Raw genomic sequence first — 22317 nt, 5'->3', positions numbered from 1 at the left:
ACTTGAATGGCTTTTGTTGTTCGGGGGCTTTTTTATGAAGTTGGTGCAAAGGTAATTGCAGTTTTGCCATTAAAAGTTATTTTCAGTATAGTCATTTGACTTTGCCTTTCAAATGAAGTGTTTTCTGTATGCTTATGTGTATTATATTTGTGACTTTTAAGAAAAATAGTGATTTAATTTAAATTTTTCAATAACTATTAATATTTTCCTACCCAAGAGCCATAGAAAAGAAACTAAGAAAGTTATTGGCCAGCTTCTACTTCATACTGTAAAGCATGGAGAAAAGGTAATATTTTCATGGTTTTTCTTTTGTTTTGTGGTTTAGAGTAGAGAATATGCTGTACGTGTTTATTTTGAAGAAGGATTGGCAGAAATATTTTGCCATTGAGAAGGGCCTTCTAGACCTGCATTAATGTGGCAGCCACTAGTCACATATAGCAATTTGCATTTAAATGAATTTAATTTAAAATTGAGCCCCTCACTGGTGACACTTGAAGCACTTTGAGAGCCACAGTGGCTGGTTGCTGCCCTCCTGGACAGCTCTGACATTCCCAGCAGTGACGAAAGTGGTACTGGTTAGAACCAGATAATTATAAAGACACAGAGGAGCATACAGTCTTCACAGACCCTTGATAGCTTCAGTTCATTTCTGTTAAATCTGAGACTATGTGTCCACTCCCTTGGAGTCCTTTAGTTACAGGGAGAAAATGTTGGCATTTGTGGAGAAGGAGAGAAAAGATGTTTTTAAAACTACTTTTGGAAAAAGAAACATTTTGACATGGCCAAACTGACACTTAAAAGTTCAAAATCATACCAGAATTTTAAAGCATTTTTGAAATAAGACAAATCCTGAATCTAGAAGCTCAGATTCTTGGAGGATAGATGCCTTAGAAGGAAAACTGTTGCTAATGCATAGTATTTATTCTTTTCATAGTTCTGGTACGCTCTGAAATGTTGATAATTATGTTGACTTGCAGCTATGACTTGGTTCAGCTCTTTTGATTTTCATGTTATCTCACTAAGTTATCAAAAATCTGTTCCACCCTCCAATCTCTACTCCCCTTCAGAAAGAAAGAGTACGTGCACTTATGGGTGTATATGTCTTTCTTTGACCTTAAAGGATTAAAGCAAAAATAACACATTAGCTTACAGACCTTTGATTTTTTTTTGTTTTTAATTTGGAATTGATACTAATGAGGCTTTGAGAATTATATTGGTGGCTACCATTCCTTTGCTGATTGCTTTCATACTACAGTTCAGTTTTGATAGTTTGTGCAAGGTATTATTTTCTTTCCATACAAATGTGTTGAACAGAAAAAGTAAAAAAAAAAAAAGATCACATCTCATGGCTTAAGATCAGTGTCTGATTTGCAGATCACTCAGAAGGTCCTTGGGGGATAGAGTTTCCAGTTAATGCCTGTGACAAACTCTGCACACATTCAGCATAGTCAGTTACTTGACAAACATGTGGTTTATGTTCCTCTTGGAACATGCCTTCTTAGCCTCCTTAGCAGGAAATTGCAGTTCTTTTTTTTCTTCATTTGAGATGGAGTCTCGCTCTGTCACCCAGGCTGGAGTGCAGTGGCGCAATCTTGGCTCACTGCAAGCTCCGCCTCCCAAGTTCATACCATTCTCCTGCCTCAGCCTCCCGAGTAGCGGGAACTACAGGCGCCCGCCACCATGCCCGGCTAATTTTTTGTATTTTTAGTGGGGACGGGGTTTCACCGTGTTAGCCAGGATGGTCTCGATCTCCTGACCTCGTGATCCACCCGCCTCGGCCTCCCAAAGTTGTGGGATTACAGGCGTGAGCCACCACGCCCAGCCGGAAATTGCAGTTCTTAAGTATGAGAAGACATAGATGTATATGTTTAATTTACTGAATCAAATCTTTGAGAACACAAGTAAATTGGTATTATCCTCTTCCCATACAGAACACTTTTGAAAATGTGCTTCCAGGGACTGTTTCTTCAAAGTTGTCAAAATAATGGTTGAAAAAAAGAGGATCCCTTGCAAAAAAGCCTTATGGTATATATATTTTTAAGAAGATTTCTAAATGATCCATGAGGTATATACAGATGGCCCCCACCTTCCAATGGTTTGACTTAACAATTTTTCAGCTTTATAACAGTGTGAAAGCAATATGCATTCAGTAGAAACCATACTTCAAGTGTTGTTTTTCACTTTCAGTATGGTATGCAGTAAATTATATGAGATAGTCAATACTTTATTATAAAATAGGCTTTGTGTTAGATGATTCTGCCCAAGTGTAGGCTAATGTAAGTGTTCTGAGCATGTTTATGGTAGGCCAGGCTAAGCCGTGATGTTCAGTAGGTTAGGTACATTAAATGCATTTTAAACTTAATGATATTTTCAACTTACAATGGATTCAGTGAGATGTGACCCCATGGTAAGTTGAAGAGCAGCTGTACACGGATTTTCTTGCAGTTTTACATTTTAAACTATACAAAAATATGTGTTTTCTTCAGTCTACATTGTATTCCGTTCTAGAGACTAGTGTTGTCTAATTTTTATTTTCTTGTAGATGCATTCACAGTAATGTATAAACTTGCAAACCATTATTAGAGATTTTAAAAATTAATCATTCTTGCCCTGCATATGATAAATGATACTATTTACTTTCATTGAAGCATATAATTTTAAATGTTGTTAAAAGTTCATTTTAATACAGTCTTTGATAACAATATCTACATATAAAATCAAATGTGGTCTGGCATGGTGGCTCGCACTTGTAATCCCAGCACTTTGGGAGACTGAGGCAGGAGGATCTCTTGAGTCCAGGAGTTCGAAACCAGTCTGGGCAATGTGGCGAAACCCTGTCTCTTAAAAAAAAAAAAAATAGTCTGGGCGTGGTGGCTTATGCCTGTAATCCCAGCACTTTGGGAGGCCGAGGCGGGTGGATCGTGAGGTCAGGAGTTCGAGACCAGCTTGGCCAACATGGTGAAACCCCATCTGTACTAAAAATACAAAAATTAGCCAGGCATGGTGGCGCAAGCCTGTAGTCCTAGCTACTCAGGAGGCTGAGGCAGGAGATTCGCTTGAACCCAGGAGGTGGAGGTTGCAGTGAGCCAAGATCACGCCACTGCCCTCCAGCCTGGTGACAGAGCAAGACTCTGTCTCAAAAAATAAATTAATAAATAAATTAATTAATAATAAAATAAAATCTTTACTGCTTCCATATTGACAGGTGGTGCACATGGCTAAATATATTTTTAAATACAGTAATTACATAAGAACAGTGTAACTGTGTTCCATGAAATGAACTGGCTAAATTTGCAGCCACATGCTGATACTGATTGGTAGTCCCTGAGTCCCTACCCCAGCATCCTGGGAAAGAGAATCCTGTTGGCCTGTCTTGTGTCAGATGGCCACTGTGGCCCTGGCTGCCTTGGTTGATGGATGAGACCAGGTGTGTAGATCCAGGAGTTAGCCAGAGAAGTAGGGAGGGCTGATTACCACCAAAGAGGTCCATGACCCATAGATTCTTAGAAGTGGAAATTTTGTCACAAGACTACTTTCTCCCCAGCAATTTTTGTTTCTTTGTACCTTTATTAAGTAGTTAGATGAAAAATGGTAACTTACTCTAATTTGTCATTCTTTTTAATCACTAGTGAGGTAACTATTTTGAAATATTTAGCCATTTACATTTTCTCATTTGTGAGTTGTAATTCCATTCTTTAGCAAATGTAAATGTGTTAGTTTATATGATTCCAGAAAACTAGTAGCTTATTTATATTTATTCTCTTTTTATTATGTTTTATGTTTGAAAAATAATTTATTTTATAATATAGCAGACATTTGCATTTCTACAGCACTTAAAACATGAATACTTTTTAACAACCCATGAACACTTGCTTAGTATTTAAACATTTTAAACTGTACAGAAATGTTTTCTTCAGTCTACATCATATTCCGTTCTAGAGAGACTAGTGTTGTCTAATTTTTATTTTCTTGTAGACTCATTCACAGTAATGGGTAAACTTGCAAACCATTATTAGAGACTTTAAAAATTATTTCATCATTCTTGCCCTGCATATGATAAATGATAGTATTTACTTTCATTGAAACATATAATTTTAAATGTTGCTGAAAGTTCCTTTTTTTTGTTTTGTTTTTTGAGACGGAGTCTCGCTCTGTCACCAGGCTGGAGTGCAGTGGCGCGACCTTGGCTCACTGCAACCTCCACCTCCTGGGTTCAAGCAATTCTCCTGCCTCAGCCTCTCGAGTAGCTGGGACTACAGGCGCGCGCCACCAAGCCCAGCTAATTTTTGTATTTTTAGTAGAGATGGGGTTTCACCATGTTGACCAGGATGGTCTCGATCTCTTGACCTCGTGATCCACCTGCCTTGGCCTCCCAAAGTGATGGGATTACAGGCATGAGCCACCGTGTCTGGCTGTGAAAGTTCATTTTAATACAGTCTTTGATAACAATATCTACATATAAAATCAAATGTGGTCTGGTGTGGTGGCTCATGCCTGTAATCCCAGCACCTTGGGAGGCTGAGGCAGGAGGATCGCTTGAGTCCAGGAGTTCGAGACCAGCCTGGGCAACACGGTGAGACCCTGTCTCTTTTTTTTTTTTTTTTTTGAGACAGAGTCTCTGAACAGTTGCCCAGGCTGGAGTGCAGTGGTGCCATCTTGGCTCACTGCAACCTCCAACTCGCTGGTTCAAGCCATTCTCCTGCCTCAGCCTCCCGAGTAGCGGGGACTACAGGCACGTGCCACTACGCCCAGCTAATTTTTGTATTTTTGGTAAAGATGAGGTTTCACCATGTTGGCCAGAATGGTCTCAATCTCCTGACCTCATGATCTGCCCTCCTTGGCCTCCCAAAGGGCTGGGATTACAGGCGTGAGCCACTGCGCCTGGCCGAAACCCTGTCTCTTAAAAATAAATAAATAAAACAATAATAATAAATGTTTACTGCTTCCATATTGACAGGTGGTGCGCATGGCTAAATATATTAAATACAGTAATTACATGTGAACAGTGTATTAGTATTTAAACACTCTTCATATCTGATTAGGCAGACAATGAAATTTTTTCCTTTTCAACTGTATTATTTAGATAATCCCCTAATAGTGGTAAACACCAAGTACAGTTATTTGTGTTTTAGTTTCACTGGTTGTACCACCGTAGAAGGGAGTTCGTCATTGTTTCAGTCCGGATGTAGTGAGTTTACCAAGGGATGTACTATGTACCAAGAATGTAGTAACACTTTCCTTTTCTTTTTACAGGGAATTGATGTTGATGCTGAAAATTGTGCAGTGTGTATTGAAAATTTCAAAGTAAAGGATATTATTAGAATTCTGCCATGCAAGTATGTTCTTTTTACCTATTGAGATGTTAAAAATTACTTGACAAGTTTTAGGTGTCTGACAAAATAGTTATTTGTTTTTTATGATATGAAGATCTTGTAATTTGTGATCATCTCTTCTTTTTAGAAAAGCAGCTTGGATTTTAAATGTAATGTCTTCCCTGCTCTTTAAGATTGCTTTGCCTAGGAGATTCTTAGGTGACATTAAGACTCATTAAGTATCTTTGTCATAGATTGACTTTTAGTCTTCTAAGCAAGGCTTTATCAGAATCCTAGGAATTCCATTATATATTTAGCAGTGCAAAAAGTAAGCTGTGTTGGGAGCAAGAAAAATGAGGGACCAGGGAGAAGGGCCTGAAACAGCCTAAGGGAAATGGGTTGGGGAGGGCAGTAGTCTGCTGTTATTTGCACCCTGGGTTTGCATTCCTTTTAAGGTTGTTTAAAATCAATATTCCTAGCTGGGCAACGTGGCTCACACCTGTAATCCCAGCACTTTGGGAGGCTGATGCAGGTGTTCAAGACCAGCCTGGTCAACATGGTGAAACCCCGTCTCTACTGAAAATACAAAAATTAGCCAGGTGTGGTAGCATACACCTGTAATCCCAGCTACTCAGGTAGCTGAGGCAAGAGAATTACTTGAACCCGGGAGGCACAGGTTACAGTGAGCCGAGATTGCGCCACCTGCACTCCAGCCTGGGTGACAGAGTGAGACTCCGTCACAAAAAAAAAAAACAAAGTTTTTTTTTCCTTTATTCTGGTTATACTAAGGGTTTTGTTTTAGTAGCAGGAAGTTGCTTTAAGGAAGGAAGGAAGGAGGGCAGGGCATGGTGGCTCGTGACTGTAATCCCAGCATTTTGGGAGGCCAAGGCAGGCGGATTACTTAAGGCCAGGAGTTTGAGACCAGCCTGGCCAACATGGCGAAACCCCATCTCTATTACAATAAAAATACAAAAATTAGCCAGACATGGTGGCGCATGCCTGTAATCCCAGCTACTCAGGAGGCTGAGGCATGAGAATTGCTTGAACCTGGGAGGTAGAGGTTGCAGTGAGCTGAGATCATGCCACTGCACTCCAGCCTGGGTGACATGGCAAGACTCTGTCTCCAAAAAAAATAATAGGATACTTTAGTTGATAACTTTTTTAAAAGAATTGCTTTGTTAAAAGGGTTCATTTTGTGTACAGAAATTGTATGTTTTAAGTCTGATGAATTTTAATTATACTTCACACCTATTAGAAGCAAGTCACAAGTCAGTACATAATTATATTTTGCTTTGTTTGCAAAGTACGTTAGTATATATCCAAGTACTTTATAGTAGATTGATAATTCTATGAAGGAAATGAAGGCGTGAATATCAGGGTAACCAAATGAAAGTTTCCTGACTAAAGGTAGCTGGTTTAAACCTACAGACATTTACATGTGATTGGTATGATGGGTACTGAATGAATTGGGTTGGATCAGTATAAGTTGATCATGTCATGTAGAAAGTTTAATTAAAGTAGAGAAAAGAGTTTTTACTCCAGACCGGTTTAGGGCAGGTCTTTCTGATTTGAAAACAATGTCCAGGAAGCTGCACAGATGAGCAGTACTAGGTCATGCTGGTGGCTGAGCTGGAGTTTGGACCTGACCATCAAACGCAGGTGCATGTGCACATTTCCTGGTCTCCTTACTGGGCTTTTGACTTTTCCCTTATTTTCTCCTGTGCTTTATTTCTGTAACAAATTTCCCAATAAAACCAACATGTTCCTTTTATGTTTTTGTAAAAATTATTTCTTAAGTACTGTTTTTTTTATTTTTTTGAGACAGAGTTTCGTTCTTGTTGCCCAGACTGGAGTACAAGGGGTGTGATCTTGGCTCACTACAACCTCTGTCTTCTGGGTTCAAGCGATTCTCCTGCCTCAGCCTCCTGAGTAGCTGGGATTACAGGTGTCCACCAACATACCCAGCTAATTTTTGTATTTTTAGTGTAGAGCAGGTTTCACCATGTTGGCCAGGCTGGTCTCGAAGTCCTGACCTCAGGTGATCCACCCACCTCGGCCTCCCAAAATGTTGGGATTACAGGCGTGAGCCACCATGCCCGGCCGTGAGTACTGTTACTTTTCACTCCACTAGCAGATTTCTGTTTGTAAAAAAAAGTCTTCAAACAACAGTAAAAATACCAAACAATTACCAAGTATTCTGTGTGCCTGGCACAGTTGTATGCACATTGCATGTGCCCCTCTAACCCTGGTGTGGGGCAGAGTGTAGGAACCTAGTTCAGAGTCCCGGCCGTTGAGTCGCAGAGCTCGTATCTGAGTCCAGCCTGTCTGGCTCTGAAACCCATACTATAGTGGTAACTCCTTTTCTTCATCACTTGCAGAAATAGATTTATCACACAGGAGGAAAAGTTAGCCAACTGAGACAAATCAGCAAAAGAAGAAAATATGTATGCTTTTTTTTTTATTCTGAAAGTGATAGGTGTTCATTATAGAAAAATGGAGTGTATACAAAACTGTGTAAGAGAGAAAATAAGTGTTGCATGAGCCTACCACCACAAGATGATCTGTTAATATTTTTGTTGTATTTCCATTTGAGTCATTTTATGGACTTATATAAGGTACTGCCAGTTTAGTATTAGTTTACTTATTACTACTAGTTGATTTATGCCACATTTTTTCCCAAAAAGCTTTCAAATAACTTACAAAGGCACATAAAAATGTACAACCTAGCATGAGGGCATAAATAAGCCATGGTTTTTGTAGAGTGAAGGAAAATCCCTAGAAGTGCCAGATTCTGTTTCACATGGAAGAGACAATAATGACATGATAAGTAAGTAGACTAGAATGTTGATTTGACGTCAGCTAAGTTGTAATGAGAGGATGAGTTGGTAGAATGTCTTATTTCCTTTATAAGTTATGTAAACATTGATTTTAAAAACATTAACACATACTTAATCTTTTTAGGCATATTTTTCATAGAATATGCATTGACCCATGGCTTTTGGATCACCGAACATGTCCAATGTGTAAACTTGATGTCATCAAAGCCCTAGGATATTGGGTTTGTTATGTTTTTGTTTCTATTCAATCTCTGCCCCAGTTCTTCCTGAGTGATTCAGTTTCATTATTGACTAGAAACAAGAGGAACAGGTGAAATGCTCCTAATATCCTTGTAGTTCTCTGAAGAAATTTTCCTCATTATTAAAAATGAGTTATTAAGGCAGTGTAAAAAATCAGTGAAATAAATTTATGATGGTAGAATAATATGCTCAGATGTTTCCCAGAGCGTTTGTAATTACTTAGAGAGTAATGCGTTTTGGCGTGCTGCACCACAGAATGTATATACGCTAGTTTTGTATAAACAAGAATCATAAAATATTTGAAAAGGAAGGAGCCTCATAGGTTGTCTGGCTTAGTATGCTCATTTTACATGTGAAGAAAACAAAGCCAGTACTTCTTAACATCGAATATTCCCTATTCCTAGGTTTCAGAATCAAACAGACCTGGGGCAATTTGTCCTGCATTGACTTTGGTTCATCACCGATGGTCACAGGGCCTTACACAGAAGACACGGGGGCGAAATTAAAAGGAAATCATAGTAGTAGCTAGCCACATGCTGAACAAATGCCTTCCATACCTTGTTATGTCTAATCCTCACAGCCGCTGTATAAGTGTTGTCACTATTCCCATCTTACTGATTAGAAACTTGAGCTTAGAGAAGCTAAATAACTCACCTGAGGTCATGCAGTTAGTTAATGGGGAATCATCTTTCAAATAAAGTTTGCTTAATTCCAGGGTCCAAGCACTTAACTATTACCCTACCCAAAGAGGGGAACATAGAGGGGAAAAATATATTTTTTTAGGTTATATTTTTTATTGTTTTTAGAGTCTTCATACAATCTATTAATGTCTCAACATATTCTCATTTAAAAGATAAACAATTTTAGGCCGGACTTGGTGGCTCATACCTGTAATCCCGGCACTTAGGGAGGCCAAGGCGGGCGGATCACTTGAGGTCAGGAGTTCAAGACCAGCCTGGCCAACATGGTGAAACCCTGTCTCTTCTAAAAATACAAAAAAAATTAGCCGGATGTGGTGGCACGCTCCTGTAGTCCCATTTACTCGAGAGACTGAGGCAGGAGGATCTCTTGGGTCTGGGAGGCAGAGGTTGTAGTGAACTGAGAGCGTGCCACTGCACTCCAGCCTGGGCAATGAGAGTGAAACCTTGTCTCAATCAATCATCAATTAAAAAACAGTTTTTAAATAAAGATCTTTGGGGAAAATAATTTATCAAATATAGTCTTGTTGCTAAACATATTTTTAGAGTTTATGATTTCATAGAGTTTATTGTAGAATTAGAAACTACAATTTGGGGTTTTTAAATGATGGTCACTTTATGCAGCTTTAAGCCATTATGGTCATGTAAGCTTCTATAGTGGCATCATTAAAGAACTGACCCGTTAAACAAGACTTATTTCCCAGACTGCAGTCTGCTTAAAATGCCCCCTCATCTTCTAGCTTAAGAGACCACTTCCTTAACAACTACTGTCATTCTCTATGAATTATGATTTGTTTGTTTTTTTTGAGACAGCCTCACTCTGTCGCCCAGGCTGGAGTTCAATGGCGTGATCTTGGCTCACTTCAACCTCTGCCTCATGGGTTCAAGTGATTCTCCTGCCTCAGCCTCCCAAGTAGCTGAGATTACACGTGCACTCTACTACACCTAGCTAATTTTTTATATTTTTTGTAGAGAGAGGGTTTTACCACATTGGCCAGGCTGGTCTCAAACTCCTGGCCTCAAGTGGTCCGCCCGCCTCAGCCTCCCAAAGTGCTGAGATTACAGGCATGAGCCATTGCACCTGGCCACTGAATTATGTTTTTTAAATGTGAGTTCCAGAACGCCTTCACTGTGTGCTCACAGGAAGGTGGAGGTCAGTGTTCAAGAACTGTCTTACTAGAAACTGAGACTGTTTTGATGTGCAGAAAATTTGTCTCTCTTCTAGAATTTCTTCACGTATTCATGGTTTTCAGTAATTGTAGCTATGATTAGCATGGCATAACATGCTTTCTTAATGAACCTGGCTCATCCCCTTTACTCCAGAAACTGTAGCTTAGATGAGAGGATGAGCCTTTGTGGGACAGCATTTTAAATAATAGCATACAGGGAGCTTGATGGATTTCTTTCTTGGCAAGGTTTTAGAACTCTTTTCCTCCGTTAGATACACTCTAAAGCGTATTCTAAGTTGTTTTCTTCATTAGTCAGTAGTTTTAAACTTGCTTTTCATTTCTGGATGTTTGTATGAAAGGAATTTCACTGACCATAGCAGAGGGACTTTAATCCTCATGAGTTTTGTTTTTGGAAATAAGCTATATATATATTTCATGTATTAAAAATTAAGACTCTTCATCTCACATAAGGTTGAGTTGCTTTCTTAGAATGTTAATTTCAGAAAGCTAGAGTATATATCCTCAGAATGCCTAATTTATTTTTTGAAGAACAGAACCTGTAGTAACATCAAACCTCAGAAACTTACTGTCTTGCCTTTGACTTTTGAATCTTTAGACAGTACACCCTTTTCTGTGGACCTGTTGACCCCCTCCTGCAGTGTATGCTTTAGTTAGCCATGCTGTGCCCTCTTACAGTAACTAGTTCTCTATTTCCCCATAACTGTAGTGAGAGTCACCCTCAGTCAACCACACAGGCTTTAAAGGTTTACAGCTGTAACCATTTCAGTGTGTCCATGTCACTTGTTTTCATTCATTTGGCAAGGATGGGTCAAAGAAATGACATCTAAGGTGCTAGATCTGCACTTGGCTCTGGGGAGACAAAGATGAGTAAGACACAGCCCCTCCCCTCATGGACTCTTGAGGATTTCGCTTTCTGGACTGGTGGGGAGTGAGGGCACGCACACAGACACGACATGGCCAAAGAGGCCTGTTTGAAGTGCTGCTTGTGGGAGCACAGAGGAGGGGTCACGTGCCCTGCTGCCAGGTAGAAGTTGGAAGGTGGGGCAAGTGCATTTGAGAGGGCAGTTGAGCTGGGTGTTGCATTATCCATCAGACACACCAAAGTGTTGAGGCTAATGCTGTGTCTGTGGAGTGAACAGACGGGGTTGGAGGTTGGCAGGTAGTTAAGTTGGCAGATATTTAGGTAAAAAGGTTGGGGCTAGGCTGGGCAGGAGTTTGGGTATTGTGGTGATGTCATAGCCACAGGATTTGTTGCTTGGTGTGTCAGGAGTAGGGATGACACACTGGTGAGGCAGGAGGGGCAGGTTCTAGAACACAGGTGGGGCAGGGCTGTGGGGGGCGCAGCCCAGTGGAGGGAGGTGGAGTGCCTGTGAGTGGTGTTTTTACTTGAAGCAATGGTGAGATGCTGAGCCAGAAGGTCATAGTCAACCTGCAGTAACCCCTCATCTAATAAGTCACTTTACCAGGAGTTCCATCCACTTACAACACAGCTTTGACTCTGGTATTAATCAAATAAGGTTTCTAGCTGTCCCCCAAATGTCGAGACTTAACGTAGTGATGCTGATAGTGTTTCCAGCCCTCCACTTTCACTGTCTTCCTTTCTTTAAAGCAGCAAATGGAAGGAGGAGGGAAGGTGGAGGCAAACTACAGCTGATCAACACCCTGTCCATACGGAAGGAGCCACAGTAACTTTTTCAAGAAAATAATACAGTCTGAAGGCATCTGTTCAAACGCCTTGTTTATCTCTGAAACCCTAGTGCCTCACTGTAAACCAGCACAGGGCGGTAATCAGAGTTCATGGCTATGGCCTCATATCCTCTGTCTGGGAAGGCAAGGAAGTGAAAGAAAGCCTCACTTTCTGTCAATAGTTTAAAAGGTGGCATTGCTTGTATCAAGGAGGGGAAATGTTTTTTAGAATAAAAAACATGTAGGCCTTAGGAGATTGGTTGTTGAGAAGGAATTCATTTTCTTGTGATACTAGATAAGGGAGACATCGATGTGTTTTTTGCCAGATTCATTGTACAGAAGTACATAATATTGTGTGTGAATTACGAGCCAGATGATAGATAAGCTTTGATAATGTTTTTTCTTCTGTTCTAATTCTCAAGGGAGAGCCTGGGGATGTACAGGAGATGCCTGCTCCAGAATCTCCTCCTGGAAGGGATCTGGCTGCAAATTTGAGTCTAACTTTACCAGATGATGATGGAAGTGATGAGAGCAGTCCACCATCAGCCTCCCCTGCTGAATCTGAGCCACAGTGTGATCCCAGCTTTAAAGGAGATGCAGGAGAAAATACGGCATTGCTAGGTGAGCGGTGTGCAAATTATAAAACAATAGAATGTGGCCAGGAGTGGTGGCTCACACCTGTAATCTCAGTGCTTTGGGAGGTTAAGGTGGGAGGATTGCTTGAGTTCGAGCTATCGAAGAATAAGTATAAGTAACCAGGAATTTGAGAACAGCCTGGGCAGCACAGTGAGACCCCATCTCTACAAAAACTTTACAAATTAGCCAGGTATGGTGGCATGCTCCTGTAGTCCCAGCTACTCAGAATGCTGAGGCAGGAGAGTGGCTTGTGACCAAGAGTTCCAGGCTGCAGTGAGCTATGATCCTGTCACTGTACTCCAGCCTAAGCCTGGGTGACAGAGCAAGACCCTGTCTCTTTAAAAAAAAAAAAAAAAAAAAAAAAGGAATTTTATTAGTAGCTGTGAAAGAAAATAAAGAAATACATAAAATGCAGAAAAGCATAAGGAGAAAATGAAAATAGTCATCCCCCACATAGAGATGTCATCTTAACACTTTGATAATTACCTTTCCAGATGTTTTTCTGGAAATTGAAAGGTGTTTAAGGGTCGGTGAATATCACTTATGGGCTGTTAGGGTAACCTACTTTTTACTTAATATATGAAGCTCTTTCTATGTTGATAAATAGATAATTTTTTACAGCTACAGAGTATTATATTTTGAATTTTCTATAATTTCTTGAAACTAATTGAGTGTTTGTATTATCAGTAGCACTTTGAAATTGTTATGTATATATACTTATCCCTTGTCTAATTGTTTTCTCTCCTCTGATAGGTAAAATGTAGTGAACTGCATGTGGTTTTTTTGTGTTGTTTTTTGTGTTTTATTTTGTTTTTTGAGACAGGGTCTTGCTCTATCACCCTTGCTGGAGTGTAGTGATGAGAGCTCAGCTCACTGCAGCCTCAAACTCCTGGGCTTAACCAGTCCTGCCACCTCTGCCTCCCAAGTAGCTGGGACCACAGGCGTGTGCCACCACATCTAGCTAACTTTTTAAATTTTTTTGAAGTGATGAAGTCTCACCATGTTGTCTAGACTAATTGCATTTTTTAAATTACATTTTTGTCCTCTTTTCACATTGTTGGTCATCTTTATTCTTCGATGAACTGCTTATTTTATCCCTAGCTTATTTTTTTTATGGAGATAGTAATTTTTTCATATTGATCCTTAGAGCTTTTTATACACTGAAAATACTAGGGCTTTCTTATATATTTTATGTATTTCTCCCCCAATTTCTGTATCCTTTGGCTTTTCATTGTACTTTCCAGATAGAAATTATGTAGTTTAGTTTCCCATTCTCTCATGAGTCTGCTTTTGATTGCATGCTGACTTAGGAAGGTCTTTATGTTAGGATTGTAAAGATATTGACCTGTACTTTGCTAGTATTTGTGGGTTTTGTATTTTACATTTAAATCTTAATGTAAGATTTAAATGTAAATCTTAAACATCTTAAACACACATAGTTTAAGGTGTGAGGGGAGATTTAACTAATCTGTTTTTTTCCTTTTATTCCACTTATTAAACCCAAATGTTTAATCAGTTGTCCTAATATTGTTTAGTGAATAATAATTGCAAATAATATGTTTTGATATTTGCAAGGCAATTTCCTTCATCTTTATTCTTCTTTTAAAAAATTTCTGGGCTATTCTACATCATTATTATTATTATTATTATTATTATTATTATTTGAGATGGAGTCTTGCTCTGTCAGCCAGTCTGGAGTGCAGTGACACGATCTCAGCTCACTGCAGCCTCCGCCTCCTGGGTTCAAGTGATTTGCCCACCTCAGGTGATCCACCCTCCTGGGCCTCCCAAAGTGCTGGGATTACAGGCATGAGCCACCACACCCGGCCTATTCTACATTTTTTAAAGATTAATTCTAAAATCATTTTGCCAAGTAAAAGAAAATCTCATCAGAATTTTTATTGGAATTGGATTCACTTAAAAGGTTATTTTAAGTGGGAAGAATCGATGCTTCAGATTTTGAATTTTGTCATCCTAGAAGAGGAAGCATATTTTTCCAAAGCAGTAAGATTGAAACTAAGTCAGTTTTTTTGTAGCACATTTAGGATCTGTGAGGCAAAAATAGGTAGACATATTAGAATGTAAGTATTAACCAGCACCAGAGGAAGAAAAGAATGCATTGTGGAACAAAAAAAGGAGAATAGATTTCAGAGAATTATAAAATTGTAGCGATTGATCTGTGTAGGCATTCTCCTAACAGCTCTCCAGCTAAGACTGGGCCACCTTGCAAAGCAGCATGTTCCCTTGGTAAATGGCTCTTACTTTTAAGAATGTCTTTATATAGAGCCAGAGTGCATACCAGTGTGATTTTGCCATTGCCTTCCAACTCCAGAAAGAAAACTAACTTTGCCTTCTCTAGTACATGACCACCCTGGAGATACTAAGACTCTTATTCTGACTAAATGTCTTTCAAGAGCAGCCTCCAGATTTTTCTGCATTCTTGCTACCTTGTTAACTTGCAGTGCCTTACAGTTTACCATTGGCTGTCCTGAAATACCCTCTTAGAACTAAGATAATACAATTTGAAATCATGGGTAGAAATCATGAAATCATGGGTAGAAATAAAGAAGGTGGAAGAAGCAGCTAGGTTTCCAAAGCAGCAAAATGTCAGATACATTCTGAAGCAGCCAGTTTCCCCAGTGTCCCCACCCCATCCCATATGGGCTCACATTCTATTTTTATCTTTGTCCTTTTTTTAAATTCTCAAGTATTGTGCAACAGCAAGTTGACTTTATCTGTTAATGTTCTTTCAGCCTTATAACAGTAACAGCATAAATTGAAAAACACTAAATTAGAAAAATCAGGCATTAATACTTCCAGAAAAAAATGTGGTTTCACTTATAGTTGAGAAAACATTTACTAGACTCTCAGGAGCAACTAGGAAATGAATGTGGAAGTTACTCATGGTAGACCCTGGAGAAGGTGTTTCCCTGTGGAAGTGCACCTTCCACTCTCCAGTTACATCACTTTCCACCTACTTCACCTCCTTGAAGGTGGGTGCAAAATATTTGGTTGGGTGTGGGGGCGATTGGAGAGATATTGGTCAAAAGGTACAAAGTTTCAGTTAGGAGTAAGTTCAAGAGCTCCATTGTACAGCATGGTGACTACAGTTCATAACAGTGTATAGTATTCTTGAAAGATGCCCAAAGAGTAGATTTTAAATGTTCTCACTTCAAATAAATATGTCAGGTAATGCACATGAATTAGTGTGATTTAGCCATTCCACAACGTATACATGTTTCAGAACATCATGTTGTATACCATAAATATATACAGTTTTTGTCAATTTAGACAGTAAATACAAATTTTGTATTTATAAATATACACTTATATTTATAAAACAAGAGGAAGCATTTTATGAGATTACTTATGTTATTTCCCCATTTAATAGAAACTTTAGGCTGGACATGGTGGCTCACACTTGTAATCCTAGCACTTTTGGAGGTAGGGTGGCAGGGAGCAGATTGCGTCGCATGAGGCCAGCCTGGGGAACATGCAGAAACTCTGTCTCTACAAAAAATTAGCGGGGCGTGGTGGCGTGTGCCTACTGTAGTCCTAGCTCTCTGGGAAGCTGAGGTAGGAGGATCACTTGAACCCAGGAAGTCGAGGATGCAGTGAGCCGTGGCCATGATCATGTCACTGCACTCCAGCCTGGGTGAGAGAGTGAGACCCTATATCAGAAAAGAAAAGAAAAAAGAAACTTTAAATTGGCAAAATAAAAAGTAGTGGGATCTGCTGCTATCTTTAAGGAAGTATTGTATTCTAAGAGCCTTTTGTGTGAAGTGATTTTGTATACTTAGTAATAGCAACTGTCTGGATTTCAGTACCAGCTCCTCCTCTTCCTTGCCATCTATAAACCGGGGCTGGGGATGTGTTAATCTCTACCTCTTAGGGTCAATATAAATACTGGCTATTGTTTTCGTTGGTGGCAGCGTCACCATCACCTTAGCTACTTGTTCAACTTTTGGGAACATCTTCTGGTACCACCATCTCTGACTGTCTTTAAAGACTGATCTGCTGATGAGATTAATGTTGGCTAGGCTAATGCTAGAAACCTCCTCATATGATGAAAGTGTTTACCGATTTTTCTTGTTAGCTATCAGTGGAATGGGTTTTCAGTTTTCCATGTATGTTTTATTTAAAATTTTCTGTTAGCCGGGCGCGATGGCTCATGCCTGTAATCCCAGCACTTTGGGAGGCTGAGGTGGGTGGATCACCTGAGGTCAGGAGTTCGAGACTAGCCTGGCCAACATGGTGAAACCTCATCTCTACTAAAAATGCAAAAAGTAGCTGAATGTGGTGGCGGGTGCCTGTAATCCCAGCTACCCAGGAGGCTGAGGCAGGAGAATCGCTTGAACCCGGGAGGTGGAGTTGCAGTGAGCCAAGATGGTGCATTCCAGCCTGGGCAACAAGAACAAGACTCCGTCTCAAAAAAAAAAAATTTTTTCTGTTTACCATCTTGAATTATCTCCAAGTGAGTAAGTGTGTTTGCATAATTGAAGCTCGGAATATGCTGCCCTCTTCTGATGGAGTAGCTTATGTTGCTCTCTTGCAGAAGCCGGCAGGAGTGACTCTCGGCATGGAGGACCCATCTCCTAGCACACGTGCCCACTGAAGTGGCACCAACAGAAGTTTGGCTTGAATTAAAGGACATTTTATTTTTTTTACTTTAGCACATGATTTGTATATTTGAAAATAATGTATATTATTTTACCTATTAGATTCTGATTTGATATACAAAGGACTAAGATATTTTCTTCTTAAAGAGACTTTTCGATTAGTCCTCATATATTTATCTACGAAAATAGAGTGTTTACCATGAACAGTGTGTTGCTTCAGACTATGACAAAGACAACTGGGGCAGGTACTCTAATGTAAAGGACAGGTGGTGGTTCTAAATAATAGACTGGCTGCTACGGTTCTGTAAAAAACCAGTTAATTCTATTTTTCAAGGTTTTTGGCAAAGCACATCAATTTTAGACTAGTTGAAGTGGAATTGTATAATTCAATTTGATAATTGATCTCATGGGCTTTCCCTGGAGGAAAGGTTTTTTTTTGTTGTTTTGTTTTTTTTTTTAAGAACTTGAAACTTGTAAACTGAGATATCTGTAGCTTTTTTGCCCATCTGTAGTGTATGTGGAGATTTCAAAACCTGAGAGCACTTTTTCTTTGTTTAGAATTATGAGAAAGGCACTAGATGACTTTAGGATTTGCATTTTTCCCTTTATTGCCTCATTTCTTGTGACGCCTTGATGGGGAGGGAAATCTGTTTATTTTTTCCTACAAATAAAAAGCTAAGATTCTATATTGCACATGAGCGTTAAGTTCTTCATTGCCTTGTTAAGGAAAATGAGTAGGCAGACTGAGAATCTGTTATATTGATTTCAGTTACAATTTAATCTTTACAATTAAAAGGGCGAAAGATGTAGAATTTTAATTTTTGTTATTGACCCGAAATAACCAGTTTTCTTGATTAGAGTTTAAGCAGATTTAATACCATGACCTTGCTCTTAACCATTTCTTCTTTTTTACTTGCTTGCTGTTCTTTTGGGTCAAAGGAGCAGGCTAATGAAAAGCTTTTGGAGACTGCTAAGTGTTAGAAAGTGATTAAACACACACTCTGCTGTTTTCTCACTTCTTGGAGGTAGAAGTCGAGTATGAGGCAGTTATTTTTTAGAGTGTGGAATTATAGTCTTTTGTTGCTTTTAGTTATTCTGTATATCTTTACTTTGTAGGTAAAAATAAATGTTTATTTAAAACAATTTTTAAAATTATAAATTTATTTTTATAGCCATATGTAGGATACAAAGATTTATATAGATTATTTTCTCAAGCTACTTAATGCTTTAATTCTAGCTACTCATCATGAAATAGTAAACAGTTTTACTGAAATAAACTCTACAGATAGATGCAGTATGAGGAGCTATTGAAGTAGAAAATGTGTTTTGCTTTGCATACTGAGTTTGTTTTAGCAGACAGCCTTAAGTAGGTTTCCATAACAGCCATTACCTTTGAAATCTACCTTCTGTAGTTTATTATAAATAGGAAAATACATCCTGATTCTGTAGCAAGTAGATTGTTTGCTCTTTGTCTTTAAGAAATACTAGGGGAGGGCCGGGCGTGGTGGCTCACGCCTGTAATCCCAGCACTTTGGGAGGCCAAGGCAGGCAGACACAAGATCAGGAGATTGAGACCATCCTGGCTAACACGGTGAAACCCTGTCTCCATTAAAAATACAAAAAATTAGCCAGACGTGGTGGCGTGTGCCTGTAGTCCCAGCTACTCAGGAGGCTGAGGCAGGAGAATCGCTTGAACCCGGGAGGCAGAGGTTGCAGTGAGCCAAGATTGCGCTACTGCACTCCAGCCTGGGCGACAGAACAAGACTCCGTCTCAAAAAAAAAAAAAAACCCAAAAAAAACCAGAAATACTAGGGGAGGGCCGGGCGTGGTGGCTCACGCCTGTAAACCCAGCACTTTGAGAGGCCGAGGTGGGAGGATCACCTGAGGTCAAGAGTTCAAGACCAGCCTGACCAACATGGAGAAACCCCATCTCTACTAAAAAAAAAAATACAAAATTAGCCGGGCATGGTGGTGGGCACCTGTAATCCCAGCTACTCAGGAGACTGAGGCAGGAGATTCTCTTGAACCTGGGAGGCAGAGGTCGCGGTGAGCCGAGATTGTGCCATTGCACTCCAGCCTGGGCAACAAGAGCAAAACTCCATCTCAAAAAGAAAAAAGAAATACTAGGGTAAAATGTTTTAACTAGTCATTCTTCCCAGTAGCTAATGAAGCTGACTTTTAAAAAGAAGGCTGTGAGCTTTGCAGATGCTGCTGCCACCCAGAGCCCCCTGCTTCCAGCCATGGTCAACCCCACCATGTTTTTCCACATTGCTGTCGATGGCGAGCCCTTGGGCTGTGTCTCCTTCGAGGTAAGGGGCCTGGAAAGCAGGAAGTGACTGCTCATCTAATCCATAAAACTATGTTAACAGATTGGAGCTGTTTGCAGACAAGGTTTTCCAAAGACAGCAGAAAATTTCCATGCTCTGAGCACTGGAGAAAAAGGATTTGGTTATAAGGGTTCCTGCTTTCACAGAATTATTCCAGGGTTTACGTGTCAGAGTGGTGACTTCCTTCACACGCCATACAGCACTGGTGGCAAGTCCATCTGCAGGGAGAAATTTGATGACAAGAACTTCATCGTGAAGCATACAGGTCCTGGCATCTTATCCATGGCAAATGCTGGACCCAGCAGGAACGTTTCCCAGTTTTTTATCTGCACTGCCAAGACGCCAAGACTGAGTGGTTGGATGGCAAGCATGTCGTCTTTGGCAAGGTGAAAGATGGCATGAATATTGTGGAGGTCATGGACACTTGGGGTCCAGGAATGGCAAGATCAGCAATCAGCAAGATCACCATTGCTGACTGGACAACTGCAATAAATTTGACTGGTGTTTCTCTTAAAAAAAAAAAAAATACTGTGACAGACCAAGGTAAATTGTTTTTGATAATTACAGAAGTATGATTTCTTAATCAGCAGCTGTCAAACATAGTGTTCCTTAATTTAAAAGCTTGAACACTAAATTATAAATTGGAGAGGTTGGAATAATTACGGTCATATCTCTAGAAACACAAGTCTTTAGTAGCAAAAAAGAAATTAGCAAGGGAAGAAAACTGTTCAGTACTTTGAAAGGAAAAAGTTTTCATTGATAGAAGTTTTTTTAGATGAAAATTAACATGATAAACAAGTGACAGGCCAGGTGTGGTGGTTGAAGCTTTTTTAACACCAACAATTTGGGAGGCCAAGATGGGAGGATCTCTTGAGCCCAGGAATTCAAGACTAGCCTAGGCAACAAGACAAAACTCATCTCTACTAAAAATTTAAAAAATTAGCCAGGTATGGTGGCACCTGCCTGTAGTCCCAGCTGCTTGGGAAGCTGAGGTGGGAGGATCACTTGAGCCCAAGAGGTTGAGGCTGCAGTGAGCTGTGATCACACCACTGTACTCCAGCCCGTGCAAGAGTGAGACCCTGTCAAAAAAAAGAAGGGACAAATACTAACGAGAGTTTTTGCTAAAAGTTTTAAGTTGATAAGATGCAGAGAATTGGGGGAATGTATAATAAATCAGATTTCATTGTTATATTATTTACCACATGAATCACTTTCCTCCTAACTGTTGTCATAGGAGCCGTGTGTTCGCATGTCATGTGGACCAGTATTTAACTTTGGAAACCGCGGGTGGCATGGATAAGGAGGCAGTGTCCGTGACTGTGCCGCTCTCCGCAGCCCCCTGCCTGCTGTCCTGCTTCCTCGGCTCCTCGGTGTCTGGACTGGCGTTCTGGGTTTCCCAGCAGAAAACTAAAGGGCCAGAGAGGTGTAAAAACACACACCACTTGGCAGGTAATAATTTCCCCACATGCTATCTTTTTAGGGATCCTGAACACACAGCCTTTCCCAAAAGACTGCTCCCTCCAGCTACTGAGGAATGATGACAAGAAAAGGCCGAATTGCAGTGTCTCCATCAGCAGTTTGCTCTCTGTGGGCACACGATGACAAAATATCCTGAAGCGAACCACTAGTCTGACCTCAGTAGCAGGATTGGAAGCTTCATGCTATGGGAGCTGTCAAGAAAGGCATCCCAAAGAGAACTGAAATTTAAAAATAATAATAGACCTTCAGGAATAGGTGACTGTCCCCATATACTGGGGATGAAATACCCAATGTAACCAAATTCCCCAGTAAGATCACTTAGTTTGGCAATAGTCTTTTCTTTTGAGCATGTTGAAGTTTATTTGCTCAATGAAGGCTGAAATGATAAGTCGGTATATATGTATTACTAAGTAGAACTTGAGGTAATTATATGTTTTAGTCAAAAGCAGTTTCTGTGGGCTTGGTATAAAACCTACTTTGTGATTTGCTAAAGCACAGGATGTTGACTCAAACCAAAACTAGTTTTGTAGTTAATGTGTGTTGTGTTTCTATGACTTAATAGTCAACTAGAAAAGCCACCTACAACATTCCCAGCTACTTAAGTTTTAAAAGTTTTTTTAAAAACACTTGTCACCATATTTTGAAAAATACTAACATTTGGATTACTAGTTATAAAAGTGTAATTTCTACTGTGTCATAATCGGCCATGCAGCTGGAGACTTGCCCTCTTTGTACAGCAAAGTTGTGGAAAAAAGTATTTGCACTACATTTATTTAAACATTGGGGAAAAAAGCCAACCCGTGCTTCTTTCTGAGATGTAGGGCTGTATTATTGGCTAGTGAGAAGCCTGGGAACACTAGGACTTTGTGTGGGCTGATTGCAGGTATCAGATCCGGGATTATACAGGTACTCTTGGAAGTATCTTGGGGATTTTCCTGATAAGAACAGTAGTGATTGCATAAAAATAACAGACAGGATGTAAAGTGAAATCAGCAAAATATCTTAGTAGACAGAGGGCGCTGAAATTTTAACAAATGTGTAAAAAGTTCTTCCTATGCATTAATTTTCCAGATACCCTTAAAATGTTTAAGGAATGTAATTCAAAATACTGTTAAAAAGAGACATGTGACCATCATTCTCCAAGAGAATGTGAATCATTTAGTGTGCTACTTAAAATTAGGTGTAAATGTATATGTACACTATAAGAATAAAAATCAATACCATTTCTTTAAAGCTTTCTAAAAGAAAATTATTTCTAATAGTTACATTTTAGGCTCTGAAACTATTTTTCTT

The 22317-nt window shown here is 39.7% G+C and overlaps 1 protein-coding gene and 1 non-coding gene across 7 annotated transcripts in view; both read left to right on the top strand.

The window, feature by feature from the left end:
* RNF149 (ring finger protein 149) overlaps positions 1–22317 on the top strand; it is a 37208-nt gene that overhangs the window by 14297 nt on the left and 594 nt on the right. For 2 of the 6 annotated variants that reach the window (XR_008522094.2, XR_010136170.1), the window contains exons 3-7: positions 218–286; positions 5254–5336; positions 8274–8370; positions 12386–12584; positions 20780–20994. Coding sequence is in view for 3 of the 6 variants with exons in the window: in XM_002811702.6 (XP_002811748.3) it covers positions 218–286; positions 5254–5336; positions 8274–8370; positions 12386–12584; positions 17155–17198 (492 nt within the window). In the remaining 3 variants the exon portion in view is untranslated. Of the gene's footprint in view, positions 1–217; positions 287–5253; positions 5337–8273; positions 8371–12385; positions 12585–17154; positions 17912–20779; positions 22258–22317 lie in introns of those variants that run through there. The other 4 variants (XM_002811702.6, XM_054547425.2, XR_010136169.1 and 1 more) reach the window with 3 other exon arrangements.
* On the top strand, positions 21072–21185 carry LOC112132191 (small nucleolar RNA SNORD89). The gene has a single exon (XR_002913998.1). It is a non-coding gene; the product is annotated as a small nucleolar RNA SNORD89 (small nucleolar RNA).

The sequence above is a fragment of the Pongo abelii genome, chromosome 12, assembly GCF_028885655.2.
Source record: "Pongo abelii isolate AG06213 chromosome 12, NHGRI_mPonAbe1-v2.0_pri, whole genome shotgun sequence".
Classification (NCBI taxonomy): domain Eukaryota; kingdom Metazoa; phylum Chordata; class Mammalia; order Primates; family Hominidae; genus Pongo; species Pongo abelii.
This window is presented reverse-complemented; position numbering and strand designations above follow the sequence as displayed.